Source organism: Theropithecus gelada, chromosome 15 (genome assembly GCF_003255815.1).
Source record: "Theropithecus gelada isolate Dixy chromosome 15, Tgel_1.0, whole genome shotgun sequence".
Taxonomy (NCBI): Eukaryota; Metazoa; Chordata; class Mammalia; order Primates; family Cercopithecidae; genus Theropithecus; species Theropithecus gelada.
Window position 1 is genome coordinate 110824662 of NC_037683.1, and position 19034 is coordinate 110843695.

The 19034-nt window shown below is 48.1% G+C and overlaps 1 protein-coding gene across 2 annotated transcripts in view; it reads right to left on the minus strand.

Annotated features, from left to right (window-relative positions):
* The window catches only part of C15H9orf3 (chromosome 15 C9orf3 homolog), a 365530-nt gene that overhangs the window by 11587 nt on the left and 334909 nt on the right, over positions 1 to 19034 (minus strand). For both annotated transcript variants that reach the window (XM_025359585.1, XM_025359584.1), the window contains one exon: positions 15443 to 15559. In XM_025359585.1, the coding sequence (XP_025215370.1) occupies positions 15443 to 15559 (117 nt within the window). The remainder of the gene's footprint in view (positions 1 to 15442; positions 15560 to 19034) is intronic.

The following is a 19034-nucleotide window of genomic DNA, read 5'->3' on the forward strand; positions in this document are numbered from 1 at the left end:
CTGCAGCACCCACGCCTCTGCCTTGGTGCCAGCCTCTCAAGCACCCGACACCTCGCCTACCAAGGACGTGCTCATCTCTTCCCTCTGCCGCTGTTGGTGCTGATGCTGGGTGGCAGACAAGCAGGTGGCCTGGGAGGGGAAGAGCAGGTGTGGCCTGGGCCTGGCTGGCCTCCTGGCCTGCCGGAGATGGGCGAGAGCTCACATATGGAATAAATCAGCACGGCTCTCGCAAGAAGGGGCATCTGGGTCCCTGGATCCTTTCCATGTCATCACAGTGAAGGTGACGTGCACAACACACAGGTGTGCACTCGAATACTTTAGTCCAATAAAAATTACTTTGAAAATCTTCTTTTCAAAGTTTTCTGCTTATGGGGCACGCCAAACAGAAAAAAATGAGGGTGCTGCCCTCACTCAGTGTACAGGTGCGGTTTAACACAGAGGTGCCACTTACACTGCTGGAAAGGGACTGCAGCACTTTTCAGGCTTCCAAAGCCTCCATGAACACAGGGTAATAACAGCAAAGATTTCAACATTCTCCCAGGAGTGCTCCACATGGCTGGATCTTCGAGGCTGGGTGCAGGTGGGAGGGTCTTGGAATCCAGGGTGAGAAGAATGAAGGGCAGGTATGTGGAGGCCAATACACAGCAGGCACATATCTGACGTAGAGAATTAAAGTTCTCAAGGAATCCAAGTAATGGTTCCAGGATCGTGGACCCTACCCCAGTAAGAGACCACTCACTGGGGTAGAACGGGGTATGTCTGTGGTACAGGCCTGAGCCACCTGGGAGGCCTGAGCAGACATGCAGTCTGGGTATCCAAAAGGCACGTGGAAGGAAGCACACACACAGATGCTGGCTATGAGGATGGGGCTCACTGATCCCAAGCACGTTCATGGCAGCCAACTGCACGACAGGCACCGGGAAATGGCGCGGGGCAGAGTGATGGTCAGTACAAACACGTACGCATACTTATGTGTGCAGACGTATCCACAAACGTGTATATCTAGAACACACAGACACACACTGAAATCAAAGTGTTCTTTCCAACGCTTTCCCTCACTAAACGCAATGCAGTCTGGTATTTTTATTCTCTTCGTTTTGTTTTTTGAGACCGAGTCTCACTTTGTCGCCCAGGCTGGAGTGCAGTGGTGCGATCTCGGCTCACTGCAACCTCTGCCTCCCGGGTTCAAGCGATTCTCCTTCCTCAGCCTCCAGAGTAGCTGGCAACAGAGACATGTGCCACCAGGCCCAGCTAATTTTTTTGTATTTTTGGTAGAGACAGGGTTTCACCATGTTGGCCCGGCTGGTCTCGAACTCCTAACCTCAAATGGTCCACATACGTCAGCCTCCCAAACTGCTGGAATTACAGGCGTGAGCCACCGTGCCTGGCCTCTTCTTTCCTTTTTTAAAATGCTGGTTGGTGACCTACTAGATTGATTTCATGACCCACTGTGTCTTGACTCCCTCACAGTGTGAAAACCTGCACACCAGCTTGGCTTCCAGAGCCCGATGCTCCAGGCTGGACCCTTGTCGGCTCAGGCAAGCTGCTCTGACCAGACCCCACTCCAGCTCCAGCTCCCCAGGATGGGGGTCAGAAGAGCGCCAGCGTGCAGGGAGCGCCACAGACAGGCTGGGCTGGCACCAGACAGGAGGAAGGAACCACTTGGCTGAGGAAAAGCCTGGGCCGGGTCTGAGACTCGCAGCAGGACAGCAGAGGAAGCAGGGGAGTCCCAGGAGCAGTAAGGGCCTGGGAAGAGCTGGGGCTTTTCAGGCCGTCTCCTGGGAGGGGCCCCAGGGACAGGCACCGAGGAATCTTGCAAACCATTTGTAAAGACGGCTCCCTGAGCCTTGGCCCAGCCTCAGCCCCAGCCAGACGCCACTTCTGCCTTTGCAGGAAACTTATCACACACTACCCAAGAGGTTCCGTGGAGCTGAACTCCGAAGGCTCAGAAACACAGTGCGGAAGGGAGCCTGCTCCTCCGACTTCCCGCAACGCTAGAAAAACGGCACACGCCCAGGAGGGCCGTCCAGAAACCACACCTCGGATTTGGAACACAGGTCCCATGACAACGGGCACGTCTCTATGTCCATAATTTTAACTAGGATACGGCGAAGGGGGCTCCGCCTTATTTGATTGCTTTTTTCTTGGAAACAGAAAAGCTGCTGAAGCTTCCTCACAACTTGAACCACTCTAATCTCTTCTTAAAAATAATCTTTTTAAAGACAGAGTCTCACTCTGCCGCTCAGGCTGCCGTGCAATGGCATGATCGTGGCACACTGCAGCTTCCAAATCCTGGGATCAAGTGATCCTCCCACCTCAGCCTCCCAAGTAGTTGGAACTACAGGTGCGTGCCACTATGCCTGGATAATAGTGGCACCCTGTCTCTATAAAAAATACAAAAACTCCTAGGCTCAGCCTCCCAAAGTGCTGGGATTACAGGCATGAGCCTGGCCCCTAATCTCTTTTTGACTCAAGATATCTTCATGTTTCAGAACCTGAGTCCTGGTAAGCTCTAGAACACAGGCTGGTAAATTTTTTCTTTCAAGAGCCAGATGTTGAGCATTTTTGGCTTTTTGGTCAAAGCAGCCTTAGATAACATGTAAATACGTGGGCATGGCATGGCTGCCTTTGGATAAAACATTATTTACAAGAACAGGCAGTGGGCTGCACAGGCTCAGGCTGGGGTTGGCTGATCCTTGCTCTACAACGGGTGTCCACGCTATGGCTCCCAGAGCACAGCATACACGGTGGTATACTGGTGTTTGCCCCCCAGCATCCACCAACACGATGTCGCTCAACACAGAGATGAGGCAAAAGGTGAACAATGGCCCTGTGAGTGGGTGTGGGCCAGCTTTAGCACGGCCCCACCAGAAAATCCAGGGTGCTCCTAAACGCTGGTCCTTATTCCTCCCTCTGCAGGTCAAATTGCCCTATACAAAGAAACATGCTCTGGCATTCATCCTGAGTCAGACTCATTAAAAAGGGGTACTGTGTCTTTAGAGTACCCCAATATCGGAGACAGAGTCTGAAAACCAGTGTCTTAAAGAAAATCTGTGCCTGGAAAATCAGCTGCATCCACCAGGGCCTGAGCAGACGTGGCTACAGGAGCGAGACAGAGCGGATGAGCCAGTTCACCCAACTTGGTTCCGAGAGCCGCAGTGCCACCACCAAAGACCATCAAGACCAGAGACAGGAACGGCCCCCGCTGTCTTCCACGACAGTCCTGGAGCCAGGATTCAGTTTGGTGCACGCTCGTCACCATGCTTAGAAAAGCACATAGGGCTCCTTCTGGTAGCTGCTTTCGTTGCTTTATTTTTAAACATTTAAAAATTATAAGCAGATGACTATACACAAATACGGAATCCAGTGTACATGAAATTCTAGCCAATCATGTCAAATTCAATTTTGATCTTTCCAAGAGCAACAATCAATACAGATACTTATTCAGTATCCCAAATTCAAAAATCCAAAATCTGAACTGCTGCAGTGAGCATTTTGTCTGTGTGTGCGCGCATGAGTGTGTGTGCATGTGTGCGCACGGGGGCAGGGGGCCGTGGGCGGGTCATGTCAGCACTCAAAAAGTTTGGATTTTCAGATTTGGGAAACAACCAGTTAAGTATAATACAAATATCCTAATAACTGAAAAAAAAATCTGAAATCTGAAACATTTCTGGTCTCAAGCATCTTGGGTAGGGGAGGCTTGACCTGTATATTACTTTGGGTTTTTCCTTCTCTCTGCTTGCCACTGTTGCATTGACTGGCATGGTGCCCTTCTGTTCATACACTACAGCTCACTGTCTTTCCGTCTTCCGATGACACTACAAAGTCTCAGGTATGTCCTAGTAGCCTTCAGCCTTTTAACAAGAAAGTTATGCTGGGGCCAGCAGACGGGGGCAAAGGAAGTCTGCTGTGACACTAGACGGCATTGCAACGGCCATAGCTCATCCAGCAGGCCCAGGTTCACTCTGAGTGATCTGACGCATCCACATCTCCCAGCTCACCTCTGTAGCCCAGAGACCAGCTTCCAACGTGCCCCCACCGGCCACTCTCAGAGTCGGGCTTGCAGCCTTCCCAGCTTCCACTGCTCTCTGCACTGCCACGTCCTTCTCCGCTAGTCTGCTGTATTATTTACAGTATCATGCAAGTCTGGGGAGCGCACAGGCCTCTGGGCCATCTTTGGGCCTGTCGCAACGCCCGGCACATAGTACATGCTTGATAAATGCTTCTGAGTGAATGTACCACTTTCGAAAACTTGGAATGCTTTTCGGCTACTCTGAAATTATAATGCACAGTTAGAGGCTATAAAATGCTATGCAGAATGCCACTAGTCCTATTTATAACAGGAAGCACTCCCCTTTCTTTTCAGTCCTTTTGATTTTCAAATTTACTGAAGAAGGAAAAAAAAAATCTGTCCAGGGAACATGATCTGGGAAGCCCATTAAACCTCATTTAGAGTTCCATTTTATTTCTGTAAACAGAAAGACCAGGGCTCATGGCTTTTCTAAGTCAATAAGTCTACCCTGCAATAAACAAACCTGCTTTGTCAATTTGTGTCCTTAAATGAGATTGAACTTGGCTTTACAGTGGGCTGACTGGCTGGTAAGGGGTCTCTGCGGAGGGGCCACGAGGCAGACGGCATTCCGGGGGGCACTGCCCCGGGGGCTTCCGGAGCGGTGGAGGCCGCCGACCTGCGCGGTCCCACAAAGGAGGAAAAGAACCTCTCACTGTGCGGTGATCACATCAGGGCTGTCCACGCTTGTGTTTTCAGTCTTTTCTTTTCTCTCTCAGCCTTTTCTGCTCCTTATTTCCGAAGGGCTGCAATCTGAATGTTATTTTTTAAACTAAAGGAAATTAAAAGTTACTTTATTTGCTGCCACAAAGCCAGGTTAGTCAATTCCTAGGCACAAGGTTAAGAGGACAAATGAAGTACTGGAGGCTCTCACTGCCCTTGCTGGAGTCAGTTCCTACAGCTCTTGTCTACATCTCACCAGGTAGAGCGAAAGCGGCAGCAATGTGCAAAATGGGGGGCATCTCAAGTGCTGCCAGGGCCATCACACTCGACATGCACATGGAGATCACGGTGAGGGTCAAGAGTGATGACAAGCATCAAACACTGACGTCAAATACGAACATCAAGTATGACAAAAGAGGCAACCTTGCTCACTTGTGTGGTCTTGGACAAATCTTAACTACTTTTGAAAACGTGGAATGCTTCTTATTTTCCTCCAAATAGGCTCTTTTAAATAACATTCGTGCTATTAAAGGCTCCAAAAAGTACAATGTGGGAGCCCATGTGGGGTCCACTTTGAAATACGGCACAGTTTGCCTTCCTTCCATACTGAGACTGCTCACTGAATGGCTGTCCATCTCAATACGTAATCCTGAAATTAGAAAATAATACACTCCACCTTCTTTCTCCAAACTGTTGACAAGAACTCACAGCTGAAAAGGACTCTTACTGCTGGCAGAAACAGTGACCATGGTTACCTCCTCTGATGAGCTCTGGGGACATCTGTCCCCTTCCCTCGCTTTCTCTGGAGGTGAATTCAGCCTGGAGGGCCTCCCCAAGTCTGAGGGATGGCTGACTCTCTCCCAGCACCTTGCTGTGTCAGACATGAAATCCAGGAAACATCATTCTCCAACAAGTAAGTCGACTGGGCACTGAGGATAAAATGGTGACCTAAAACAGATAAGCACTTGCCCTCTAGAGGCTTACAGTTCAGTAGGAAGTTTAAGAAAAATCCAGTAAACCAGCAAGTGTAGACTCATGTTGGTGACAAATGCCAGGAAAGGGTGCATGAGGCACAGGGAGTGCACGGGGCTGCGGCAGGAGTGTGGTCATAGAGAGCTCCCTAAGAAGGGCCACACACACTGACGCTTAAAGGAGGACAAGAAACCCACCACTCGCAGGGGCATCCTGAGCCCCGCCAGCTTCCAGCCACACCACGCTTTACTCCACGAAAGACTCAGCCTTCCCTCCCCTTCTCTTCTCAGTGGCCATTTCTTCTGATACCCTTGTCTTCAAGAGCTAGAGAAACAGGCTCTTAAAAATAAACTCCAGAGACCAAAGAACTAAAACTACACAGCTTTTCGGAAAGACATAGGCACAAATTTTCATGACCCTGGCAATGATTTTCAACAAAACAAAGGAGATACACTGGACTTCATTAAAGTTAAAATCTTTAAGGCCAGGTACGGTGGCTCACGCCTGTAATCCCAGCACTTTGGGAGGCCGAGACGGGCGGATCATGAGGTCAGGAGATTGAGACCATCCTGGCTAACACGGTGAAACCCCGTCTCTACTAAAAAATACAAAAAATAAAAAGAAAAAGAAAAACTAGCCGGGCGAGGTGGCGGGCGCCTGTAGTCCCAGCTACTCGGGAGGCGGAGGCAGGAGAATGGCTAAACCCAGGAGGCGGAGCTTGCAGTGAGCTGAGATCATACCACTGCACTCCAGCCTGGGCGACAGAGCCAGACTCCATCTCCAAAAAAAAAAAAAAAAGTTAAAATCTTTAGACCTCAAGGGATACCATCATCAAAATGAAAAGACAACCCAAAGAATAAGAGAATATTTTTGCAAACTGTATTTGATAAGGAGCTTGTATCTAGACTATATAGAGAACTATTATAACTCAGTAATACAAAGACAAACCAATTTAAAAATAAGCAAAAGGTCTTGCTAGACCTTTCTCCAAAGAAGATATGCAAATGGTCAACAGGGGAAAAAAAGCAATGACTACGACAGTGGGGTCCAAGTCACGCCCAACACGGTGGCTAAAATCACAAAGACGGACCGTGACAAGTGCTGGCGGAGCCCGAACCCATACTCACTGCTACAGAAAATGGAAGATGGTCCAGCCATAGTAGCAAACACACTGGCAGTTCCTCAAAAGGTTAAACAAGGGTTACCACACAATCCAGCAATTCTACTCCTAGGAATATACCTAAGAGAAGTGAAAGCGTATGTCCACACAAAACCTTACACACACGTGCTCACAGCAGCATTCTTCACAGCAGTTAAAAGCGGAAACACCATCCATGTCCATCACTGGCGCACGGAGAAACAAATGCCGTCCATCCACATGACTCAAAATATTTGGCAGGAAAAATGAATGACGTAATTATATATGCTACAAAGAAGGATGATCCCCAAAAACATTATGCTAAGTCAAAAGAAGCCAGTCACGAAAGACCAAATATTACATATAATTCCATTTATGTGAAGGCCCAGAACAGGCAAATCCACAGAGACAGAAGAATGAGTGCTTGCCCAGGACTGGGGAGCTAGGGATGCAGCCAAAGGGCACTGGGTTTCTTTTGGGGATGATAAAATGTTCTACAAGTAATTGAGGTGACGGTTGTACAACTCTGTGAATATATTAAAAACGACTGACTTGTATACTTCAAAATGGGTGAACTTCATGCTCTGTGAAGCATAGCTCAAAAGTCATTAAAAACAACTACCCCTCACCCTAAGAGCCGAGTTGAGAACGGCTGTTTTGGCGAAAGGCACAATTCCACGCGGTCTGCTGGAGAAAAGCGACCGGTGCCCTGAGAGCCAAGGCCATGGGGGAGGGTCAGTTGTGGGCTGCTCCTGGTGGCTGGTTCCCTCAGCGCCTGGGAACTTCCTGTGCCCAGCCTGGGCATCTGCTTCCACCCGCGGATGGACAAAACCAGGTGGTCTACCGAACACAGCTCCATGCGGTTCAAGGTTGCAGCAAAGCAATATGCAGAGACTGAACAGCCTAAAAATCATTTTTAGTGCCACCCTACGAGGTTTAGCTGATCTCTACTGTGTTTATGTTCTAAATTTCATACCCTCCCACCCACACAAAACTCCACCATTGACACGCAGAGCGGGCCTGGGAACGTGCTTCCGCAAGCTGACTCCGTGCGAGCGGCCCGAACACGAGGGGTAGAGCCCACACCCTATCTGTGCTGCGAGGTTCTCACAGCCTGAAGGCCGGACAGATCCACCTCTCACATCCTGGTGTGCCACCGTTCTAGAGAGCAGAGACGGTGCACAGGAAAGGCACCGGAAGGAAGAAATGCCACCTGGAAAGCTATGCTGAGCGCTGTGGCAAAGTGAGCCCTCTCTTTCAGGGTATTTAAGGTATGCTTTAAATGTGAATATGGCTCAGTTTACAATTGTAAAAAGAGATGGCAGTGTTCAAAGAAAATTGTGTGGTTTTTAGTGTGGGTTTCAGAACAGAAATCTGATATAAACGTATGTAAACTACTGACTGAGCTGTAAAGAACCCAGAGGCACCAATTAAAGCCCAATGCACTAATGCCACTCGAGAAACCTTTGGACACAAAATGAACTCAGATGCTGCTGTTTTCCTGGCTATACGGGAAGAAGAGTATCAGGGCACTGCTACTTAGACCCCAGAAAATGTGTAAATCTCCATCTCCATCTCCATCTTTCTGAGAAAATCTATACAGACTGGAGAGCGTCCCATGGAGCAAACGCAGAGGCCCTCCCATCCTCAGAGGTCTGTGACCGTGGACCTGCTGCTGAACCCTGTGCAAGACGGCAGGGACACTCTGCAACCACTGACTTTTCTAACAAAGTCTGGCTGAACCTGCAGCTAAAAACCACCTATTAAATGCCCTCCCCTCTTTTAACAGATAAACGCTAAGCTGACCATTTAAGAAAAATTAGCCAGATTATGCTGTTCATGGCTCGCTTTTCTCTTTACTTTCATTTGCTATAAATTCACGGTAAACAAAACACAATCCCTAGCTTCAGGAACAACACAGGAAATTATTAATCTAAAAAAGAAAGTTCTTTGTGATTTTAGATCAGCTTTATTAAAAAAAAATCCCTTTATGACAGTATAACAGGGGAGATGCTGTTGCAGGCTTCCCACAGGAAAGTTCCAGAGGCACTGAACTGAACAACAGAGAGAAAACCCTAAGAAAGATGTACTGAGAGATAGACCATTCTGACTTTGAAGGAGTGTTCTGAAGCATCGATTAAATGTTTCATAAACCAAATACGACAAAGAAAAAATACACAAATAAAACCAGAGTTACGTAAGAACTCTACTCTTTCTCCTATCATAAAACGTACATGGTTTAAAAAGATATGTCTAAAGCAACAAGAAAAAATTACCCTAATCCCTTTTCTCAATCTATACCCAGCCACCTTTTAAACTCTAGAAAAGGAATAATCTCTGTCAAAGGGACAGCCTGTCAAATAATGCTGTCAAAGGGAGACTCTCACAAGCATGGTCTCGGCTTTCTAAAAACCTGAAGTCACACTGTTCACAGGCCACGTTGTAAAGTTCAGATTCATCGGTATCTGGCCTCTTGATCTGCAACCTAAGGTTGATGGCATCAAGGGGCCAGTTAAGCCAGACCCCTGTCCCTGTAACGACACTGTGAGAAACAGCCTAATGCTGAGATTCTGTGGGTTGCCAGGTGGAGGTGGCAAGTGTCAACTTGCCCTCTCGGGACCCCCGGGGGGACCTGGTTCCTTGTATTTTACCCCATAAAAGCGCTTCACTAATTGAACACACTCCACAATGGTGCCCTTTTTCATGTTCAATCTGAAAACCTGCCTTGTAGGGCTCTGTTCCACTGGTGCCTCCTGACAATGCTGGACGATGACGTGGTGAGCCAGCTGGCTGAGTGAGGAGGCCCTGGACTCCGCCTGCACCAAGGGCAGCCAGCAGGAGAAGCGGAGAAGAGAAGGGAAAAGACGCTCCGGAACACTTCACATCTCCAAAGCAGAAGCTGCAAGTCATCTCTACTGGACAGAGTGCGAGCACTGACAGGCAGGCACAGAACCACTGGACAGAGTGCGAGCACTGACAGGCAGGCACAGAACCACAGCGATGGATCAACTTTAGAATCTGGAGATGTAACAACTGTTAAACCTTCAATCCTTGCCCTCTGGTAAGTCCCTCTAGAGCTCCATTAATCATTAAGTGCTCGAACCACAGAACGACGCTTTTGGCCCAAATGAAATTCAGAAGTGAGCATTACAGCTGTCATACGATTGTGTTGCTGGAGTCACAACTTCCACCTCTGGACTGCAAATAAATGCTATGGTTTTTTCTTCCCAAGTAAACAATGAGTAACAATGTATTAGTAACAACATATTAAGATAAATACCAGCTTGTGTACAGTGCATCAAAAGAGGCAGAGGAGGCCCATCGCGGTGGCTCACGCCTGTAATCCCAGCACTTTGGGAAGCCAAGGCAGGTGGATCACAAGGTCAGGAGTTCGAGACTAGCCTGGCCAAGATGGTGAAACCCTGTCTCTATTAAAAATACAAAAACTTAGCTGGGCGTGGTGGCGGCTCCTGTAATCCCAGCTACTCGGGAGGCTGAGGCAGAACTGCTCGAACCCGGGAGGCGGAGCTTGCAGTGAGCCGAGATTGTGCCACTGCACTCCAGCATGGGCGACAGAGCAAGACTCCGTCTCAAACAAACAAAAAGGAGGTAGAGGAGACCCAGAGCCATTAGACAGGGTCTGCAAGGCCTTTTCAGCTACCTCCCATGCTACGGGACAGGCCTGTGATGCTGGACGTTTTTTCCATTTCCAATCAACCTTGAGTGTCCTTTCCATCCTGGAAGGCAGCCGGATGAGTGCTGAAACAGGTATGTTCTTACAATCTGTTTCCTCACATTCACTTGCTCCTACTAGTTTAGTCTGCAATTCTACATCAAAGAGTAGAGCCTCCCAAGGTTACATTCTTCGGCACTTCGGGAGAGTACAGCTGGCTCAGGGTGGCCTCTAAACGTTAACAATCTTTTTCTAGCTACCCCACTCCATGCAGACACCTTACTAAATGAGATTTTTTTTTTGAAACTGCCTTTTGTCAATTAGCTGCTGCCAGTCAGCAGAAAGAGCCGCTCACGTGCACACGAGCACGTGGGTCCAGGCACGAGGGCCAGACCGTGACGGGAGACCTCCAGCGAAGCGGCACCCCGGGGAAGACAGTCACAACACACGACACCCACACTTCCTTGCTCCAATCCAATCCAGGAGTCCTCTTCCTTTCAATCGACACTATTTCCCCCACACAGGGAAGGGAAGAACGGGTGCTACTAACAACTTCTCCCAGAAAACTAACGTTCTCACTCAGCGTATCAACCAGACTGAAAGCAAGGCATGCGGCAGCACGGGCCTTTTGGAATCGTGGCCACCAGCAAGACGGTGCTGGGGAAGCCCGTCCCAAGGCGCAGCCGCAGCCGGAAAGCGCTCGGTGGAGTCTGCAGAGATGCTGCTGCCTGAAGGTCAGTCACGGAGTTCCTGGGGAAAGAGGTCAGAGAGCCAAGGTCCGCGGATCCTCACCTCACTGCCACGGGTGGCTACTTTTACAGCTTAAGAGACCTGCTAAGGCGGGCAGGAAATGTGTTACTTAAAAAGGGATCTTAGATAACATCTTTTGTTTCCAGAGTTAGCTGTCAACTATATTTTTTAAACTTTTATGGCTATATGAGAAATACACTCAAAAACTGCAGAGGGACAAGGTGCTTCTGTGGACTGGATTGCCCTTCGGCTCATTTTCCGTGCTGGCTGCAGTAGCCTAGCGTCCACCCACAGGCCTGAGGCTTGCTACATACAAGATGGCTGACTTTGAGGTCAGCTTCACGCTCCAGGGCAAGGAGCACCAAGGAGCACCACCTGTGCCCGCCCTGCAGAGGGTGGCAAGGCAGCAGGTGGCCTGGGGTGGTCTGCCTACTCCACCCATGCTCTCACTCTGTCTGTCCTCGAGCCCTTTTCCGTTCACACTCTGAACACGGGCGCATTGCCTCCCTGAAGAGCATACACCTGGGGCTTCACATCACGTGATGCAGGCACACGGAGGGCAGGCAGGTGTGCAAAACCCGAGACAGTATTCAGAACCCTGGCCCCACAACCCCTCGACGTGAAAGCCCTTGGCAAGCAGCCACAGCAGACTCAGTGCTACACTCAGAAAATCAGACCAACAGATCAGACGCTCTGTGAACACAGCCGTACACAGAAGCAACACACACAGAATGGTGAATAGTAATCTCGCCCCTCCTTTCTTCCTTCTCTGTGTGGGCGGCCCGTACCGGCCCATCCACATGGAGGCAGGGAGGGACCGACGGGGATGGCGGCCCAGGAGCTAAAGCAACCATGGAATAGGGTTCTCACAGTAGAGACCCCTCCAGCCGCTACATCCCGAACACGCTGCTCAGCCAACAAAACTCCTCCGTGCGTTCTGCCATGAGGAGCAGGAGCAGCTGGAGGCGGCAGGCTTCCCTTCTGGAAAGGCAGCTTTACATACGCACCTCGGTCACAGGGAGAGCAAGGGAAGCCTTTCTGCATATCTCAAAAATACAGGGGGCACAGCAGGTAAAGAAATCTGCCCCCACCAGGTCCCAAACACCCCTGCACTGTAGGAGAGACCTGTCCCATCGGCCTGGGCAGGTGTTTCTGCACCAGCCACCTAATTCAACACGGGCCCCAGCGCCCACAGGGTGCTCAGTCCACAGCCTGCCTCACTCCAGACTCTCTGGCCCGCTCTCAAATGGCTGCATTTATTCCATATGTGAGACCCTGAGAGCGACTGCAAGGGACTCTCCTCGCTTGTTTAGTCCAGGAGAAGCACCAAGAACTCAGTAGGCATCCCTGAGACTTTTTCTACCAAGTAACAATTCTTCCTCCCATGAAATGTCCTGTCACTTAAAGGCAGATGATTATTCAACGAAATTCCCACTAATTAGTGTTGTAATAAATCACACTTCACTCATAAAAGTTTCTAGAAAACTGGTTGGCCAAAATCCTGTTGCTTTTTTGGTTCTGAGTGACATTTCAAGGAAACTTCACAATGAGATAAGCTGTCGGTGTAACTAACCACACGCCAGGACCCCCAAAAAACTTCACAATGAGATAAGCTGTCGGTGTAACTAACCACACGCCAGGACCTCCAGAGTTTGGGCGGAGGAACCTTTTTCAGACACACACCAGGGTCTAACCCCCCTCTCGCCACTTGATTTGGCTCCTGCTCATCCCCGACCTCAACCCTGCAGGCCCGGCACGGGGGTCAGGAAACCACGGATGGGGCCTGCAGCCAGGAACGGTGTGTATGTTTCCAAATCATTTTAAAAAGGAAAAAGAGCCAGGCATGGTGGTTCACACCTGTAATCCCAGCACTGTGGGAGGCTGAGGCAAAAGGACTGTTCCAGGCCAGGAGTACGAGACAAGCCTGGCCAACATAGTGAGAGACCCTATCTCTCCAAAAAAAAAAAAAAAAAAAAAAAAAAAAAAATCTTTTTCTAAATTAGCACACGTGGTGACGCATGCTTGTAGTCCCAGTTACTTGGGTGGCTGAGGCAGGAGGATTGCCTGAGCCCAGGAGTTCAAGGCTGCAGTGAGCTATTATCACACTACTGCATTCCAGGCTGAGCAATAGAGTGAGAACTGTCTCCAAATAAATAAAAAGGAAAGGCGGGGAAAATAAAAACAACAATTATCTGGAGATGGGCTAATTACATCAAATTTAAGTTTCAGGTCCGTAAAAGTTTTACTGGCACACAGCCACGTCTGCTATACTACTTATGGCAGCTTCATGCTACAGCAACAAGGCTGAAGAGCTGCCACAGAAAGCGTACGGTCTGAAATATTAACTGCCTGGTCCTTTATGGGAAAGGCTTGCTGGTCCTGTGCCGGCACACACCGAGTTCACACCTGCGCTCTCTGTGGTCAGCTCCCTCCTGCCTTCAGGTCGCTCTGAGTGGCCTGAATCCCCCATCTAGGGAAACCTTGCCCGACTTTATCCTGTATCTCTCCTTCACCGCTCTTGCCTCAAGCTGTCTTGTTCATTTACTCAGGAACTGTCTTTTCAGAAGAATGTAAGCTTCCTAAGGGTAGCTAACTTTGCCTGTCATTTCTATATTCCTGATGCCTAGTGGAACAGTGGAATATTTGTGAATCACATGAACACAGACCACACTAGTCATATAAACTGAGCAAAGATGTAATGAGGCCCCAGCACCTCATCACCAGGGTTCTAGCTGAAGAGACTGCCTTGTCTAGCACCATGACATAGTTTGCGCAGTATAAAACAAGCAACTAAATAAAACCTGTTCTACTTCTCAAAGGTTCTAAGAGGTTATATATAACAAGTAAGTTGAGCTGTAAGTTAAGAACAGGACATGTTTTATGCTAAACGGAAGGGGCCACCTCCTGGCTTCCGGACATCAAGTGACAGGTGCCCGGCGCCTGCTCTGATCCTCCCCTCTGGTCTGTCCATCCCCATCACAGGTCCTGGCGGTTCGGTGGTATTCCACCCTGATCGAAACACAGCCGAATGACTATATATAGCAAGTCTTTTAAGCACTAATTAAAAATAACAGTCTGGCATTTGAAAACTCCTATAAACAAAAATGTAAGAGCTGAAATAAACAGCAACAGTTGCAAATCTGGTCTATGCTCAGGTGGGTAAAAAGCTACATGTCTCCTCTGGAGTTTTTCAATCACTCTTGAGTTTATGGGGTTTTAAAATGCCTAACAATGGCCATCTTACCTTTTGGTTAATAAGGAACGGGGCTTTTCTCAATTACTCCATTTTAATGATTATAAAATTCATTACAATAATATTTAACCTAATATATCCCAAATATCACTAACACTATAATCAATCGGGAGACATTAAGTTATTTTGTCTTTCTTCATTCAATGTCTTCACTATTCATTGTGCATTTTATACTCACAGCACATCTCAATTCAAAATAGCTGCATTTAAGTGTTTAACAGCCACACATGGCTAATGGCTGCTGTACTAGACTGCACAGTTTTAAAATGTTCAAAACCAAACTTACTTTTCTGCATTTGGGGAGTCTTACATAAAAGAGGTTTTGTTTAAGCTCTTGTTTTTACTTAAGATGTCTGAATATATTATTTACTACTTTGTACTTTTTTAAAACCCTGGAATTTGTCTTAGGATTCACACTGCATTCCTCACAATAAGGTAGAAGATATTAAGGACTATATCACATTGCTTTCTCGCAAGCATCCAGTTGACTTCTTCAACCACAGCTGCTAGATTTAGTTTTAATTCCCTTTACACATGGCTCCTTTCCTGCCCTAACTGAATGCAACCAAGCAGCTCTGACACATTGGAGCCAAGTTTTCTTCTTGGGCAACAGAACGGCACCACCGTCAGTCACACAATGACCCACCTGAGTTTACAGCTCAAAAGCATTCCACTCAATCCTTTAGGAGACTTATGTCCATCTTTATGATTTAAGAAGAGGGAAACACTTTTAAGACCTCAAAATCCTCTGGTTAGAAGCGTAAGTACAATCAGATTAACGCACTTAGTTCTTCACTCACACAGCAAACACATGGGATTCTGCTAATAGAAATGGTGGTTTCAATAGTTTGGGGCTGCAATGGGATCACCACCCTTCACCAACAGTGGGATGTGCTGGTTGAACTCCGAGGGTGTTCCTGTTACCTCTGCATCCTGGTCCTGGAGCTGGTATGTCCTCTGGAGGCTTCGCAGAGTTCGGTGGCTCAAGGTCTTCTGCTCCAAGAGATGCTCCAGAAGCAAGACCAGCTGGTCTGGAAGAAGCTAAAGACAAAACCAAACAGCCTATGAAAATGCCATTCAGCTGATGAGAAAGTAAACCCAAATGTTCAGACTGAAGACCGCATACCCAGGGTAACCTGGGTGCTTTCAGCATATATCGGCAACATAGAAAGGCTGTGAAGCTGACTTTTGTGATTCCTCAGGGTGTATATTGTCTGTATTCCCAAAGACACTGCATTCCGGGGTCTGATTAGGCCCCGTTTTCCATGACTAATCATTTCAGTTTTATACTTAGAGCAGATCAAAACTGTGCTTCTCTTAATAAAACATTATCGTGGTGTACTAGATCTCTTCCTTTACAGCACGCGTACAGCAGAAAATGTAATGTACCCTAGACAAAGGTTCAAGGAGCCATCCAATTATAGGCAAACACCTGGAAATTTCACAGAAATAAGATGCGGCATGCAGTCCCCTTTTCACCACGTCAGCTCTGTAAATACACCTGTTGCACACTGAGAAATAAAGAGTACATACTGAAAGAACTGTCTTCCCTCCATTACGAGAATCATAAACTTATGATCCATTAAAAAGCTACAAAGGCCGTACGCAACTATACGTGCCGCTGTACACACAGACACACCAGGTCACCCATATTCCTGAGTTCTCATACAGGAACGGTCAAAAGTGACGTTACAAGTTGAGGGCAAAGAGAGGAGGTAGTCTTCACGTGGTACAAAAACAAAACACAATGCATGCGAAATACAAGAAATGAAGAGAAGCAGGTGTAACGCTTCATCCGTGTTACTCGCTACGGGGCAGCAGGGCCAGGACTGGTGGCCCTGTGAGATGGGCCCTGTAGTGCACTGGAGGAATAATCAATTTGAGATACGCCTTGTAGGAAGTGAAACATATTTATTCTAAAATCAAGATTTTAAAATTTACCCTATGAATTTCATGGCTCTCTCTGCCAAGCTTCTCTCCATCCCTGTGTATGTGCAGATCATCCCTGTCAATCCAAATTACAGGTCTGGAACCTGGTATCACATCAACAGTACATTCATAAGAACACCTGGATTTTAACTGCCACTTTCTGATGCTCTAAAACAATTTTTTAAAAGTACTGGTTTCCCTTCCTGCTCATCTTTCTGCCCCCAAGTGTGCAGTCTGCCTGACCCTCCCTATCCCTTACCCCCTCACTCATTCACACACACACTTATATTTTTCCAAAAGGTACGCAGGGGGCAAGAGGCAGAGAGCAAGTCCTGCAAACACCACACCCACTGCACCATTCCACAAGGTATCTGTTTTCTCACCTCACCCTTCTAAATTCTGAGAAAGCCCCACTTGCCTACAGACAGAGGCAGAAAGAAGGGAGACAGGCACCAATGCAATCACTTGGTTCTTGGGTATATTCTGTACTTCATAGCATCGCTTCATCTGAAAGGCATGCCGTGGCTATTCTCTCAGGAGAAACAAGGTGCCTTCAGCAAAACTGCAGTACGACCAGCACTGACTCCGACCCAAGGAATTACTAATGCTCCATTTCTTTTCATGAGAAGTCAAGTAATTGCAGCATGTTTTAAAGACATCAAATTACTACAGAACTACTTGTAACAAAATCACCCATCTACCACACGATATTAAAAGGGAATCTGTTTCACAGAAGAGGCCAAACCCAGGCCCCAGCCTCTGGCAGGCCCCCTCACCATTCACACCGTGAACACTGCTGGGTGCGTGTGGTATCCAGCACTTCTGCCCAGGCAGCCCAGGGAGACTGGTTCCTCTCTCCCTCTGCCCTCCTCCTCCTTGCTGTTCATCTCATCCCTCAGCCTCCTATGATGTTCCAAGAGAGGTGCTTTTCTGCAGGAGGCTGAGCCTTCAACCCATGGCCTCAAGCACCCCTAACCCGTCTCCCGGGGCCGCTGACTGAATGCCCTCCAGCCCTTGAGCCCTCTTCCCAGTGCCTTCCTTTTCACCCCAGTCGTGGGCTCTCCCCGCTTCATCTCACTACTACCCTTTGTTGTGCTGCTGTCAAACAGCAGCTCCACCGGGGTACCCAGGCCAGGCCACCACAGGATGGAGACCTGCTCTACCGCACAGACACTCAAAACTGGTGAGCAGCACTTCTCAAGACAGACAGTCCGAGGACAACAGGAGCCTGGCATCGAGACCCTTCCAGACAAAGGCAGGCAGGCTTCGGGGAACGGGCTCAGCCTCACAGAGAAGCAATTCTCGGCACCACCGGCACCCAGACCAGCAGAACACCCTTTGCCAGAAGAGGGGCCTCGTTTGCTGACTAAATACAGAAGGAACCAGTCCTGCCACACTGCAGAATTACAGGGAGGGGAGAGGAGAAAGAAAAGCACATCCCCATGTTCTACACTTGTGCTAACAAAGAAGCCTCCTGTCAGAACTCTCGTTTGGGATTTGGTTTAAACTAAAGACACACACTGAGCGAAGAAACCCTGAGTAAGACAATAGCTTGGTCCTCAACTTACCCCAACTAGGTGTAACCAACAGATACAGCCCAGTTTAAAATCCAACAATTACCAATACGTGGACCTATAAAAATACCTGCATTCATACTTGTATATCTGAGCTTTCTTTTAAGCTGAAAGCTCACGCATCTTTACACAGAAACAGAACCAAAAGGATCAACGGAAGCTTCTGTCCTCTCCAGATTTTACACAATGAAAACCTTTAAAGCTCTCCTCCCGGACTTAAGACCATGAGATGGAAGGGAGGGAGCACACTGACTCTCATTTGAGAGAGGTGAGGAGCAAGGGCGGACACTCCCCTCAGGTATCTGCTCCCCCTAAACAAGGCCCCGACCACAGTGCTGCCACAGCCAGCCTCGTGCTCCCACGTTTCTCTGAGTCCCATTCCTCTGAACAGATTTGAAATGACTCTCACTTAGTAAACAACCTGTAGCCATCCGGCTTTTAGTTGTAACTATTCTAACTCAGGGGGGGAATGTAGTTTCTGAAAAAAGTAGGGAAAAAAAATCAGTGAACAAATGCTATTTTGGGACACAGACAATAAAACTAATAAAGCATCTTTTATTCGCAAAATACACATTACAACATTTTTAAAGGATGAGATAATAGACCTTAAAAAGAGGATATTGAAGCAAAAATGTAGTTAAACAGCTTCAATACATTTCTCTTTGTAAAATAAACATTTGCTCCCCGTAAAGCCACCCTACAAATGAAGAGGTAGTGGTAATGTAATAAACCGAAACGTTTGTGAAGCCACTTAAAGAGACCACACATCAGCAGATATGCTCAAGGCAGCAGCGGGTGGGGCGGGGCGAGGAGCCCAGGGCAGGCACGGGGGAGTGGGACATGCTATGTGGACCCCTCCACTTCCACCCACGTGGAAATCAGAGCAAACTTCACGTGACTTCTAGGCCAACTGCGTTTATTTATTCATTTTAAGATTAACTGAATTTTACACCGAAAGGCCAGCTGTGCTTAACACAGCAGCACCGGCAGGAGAGAGAGAAGGCTCTGGTCGC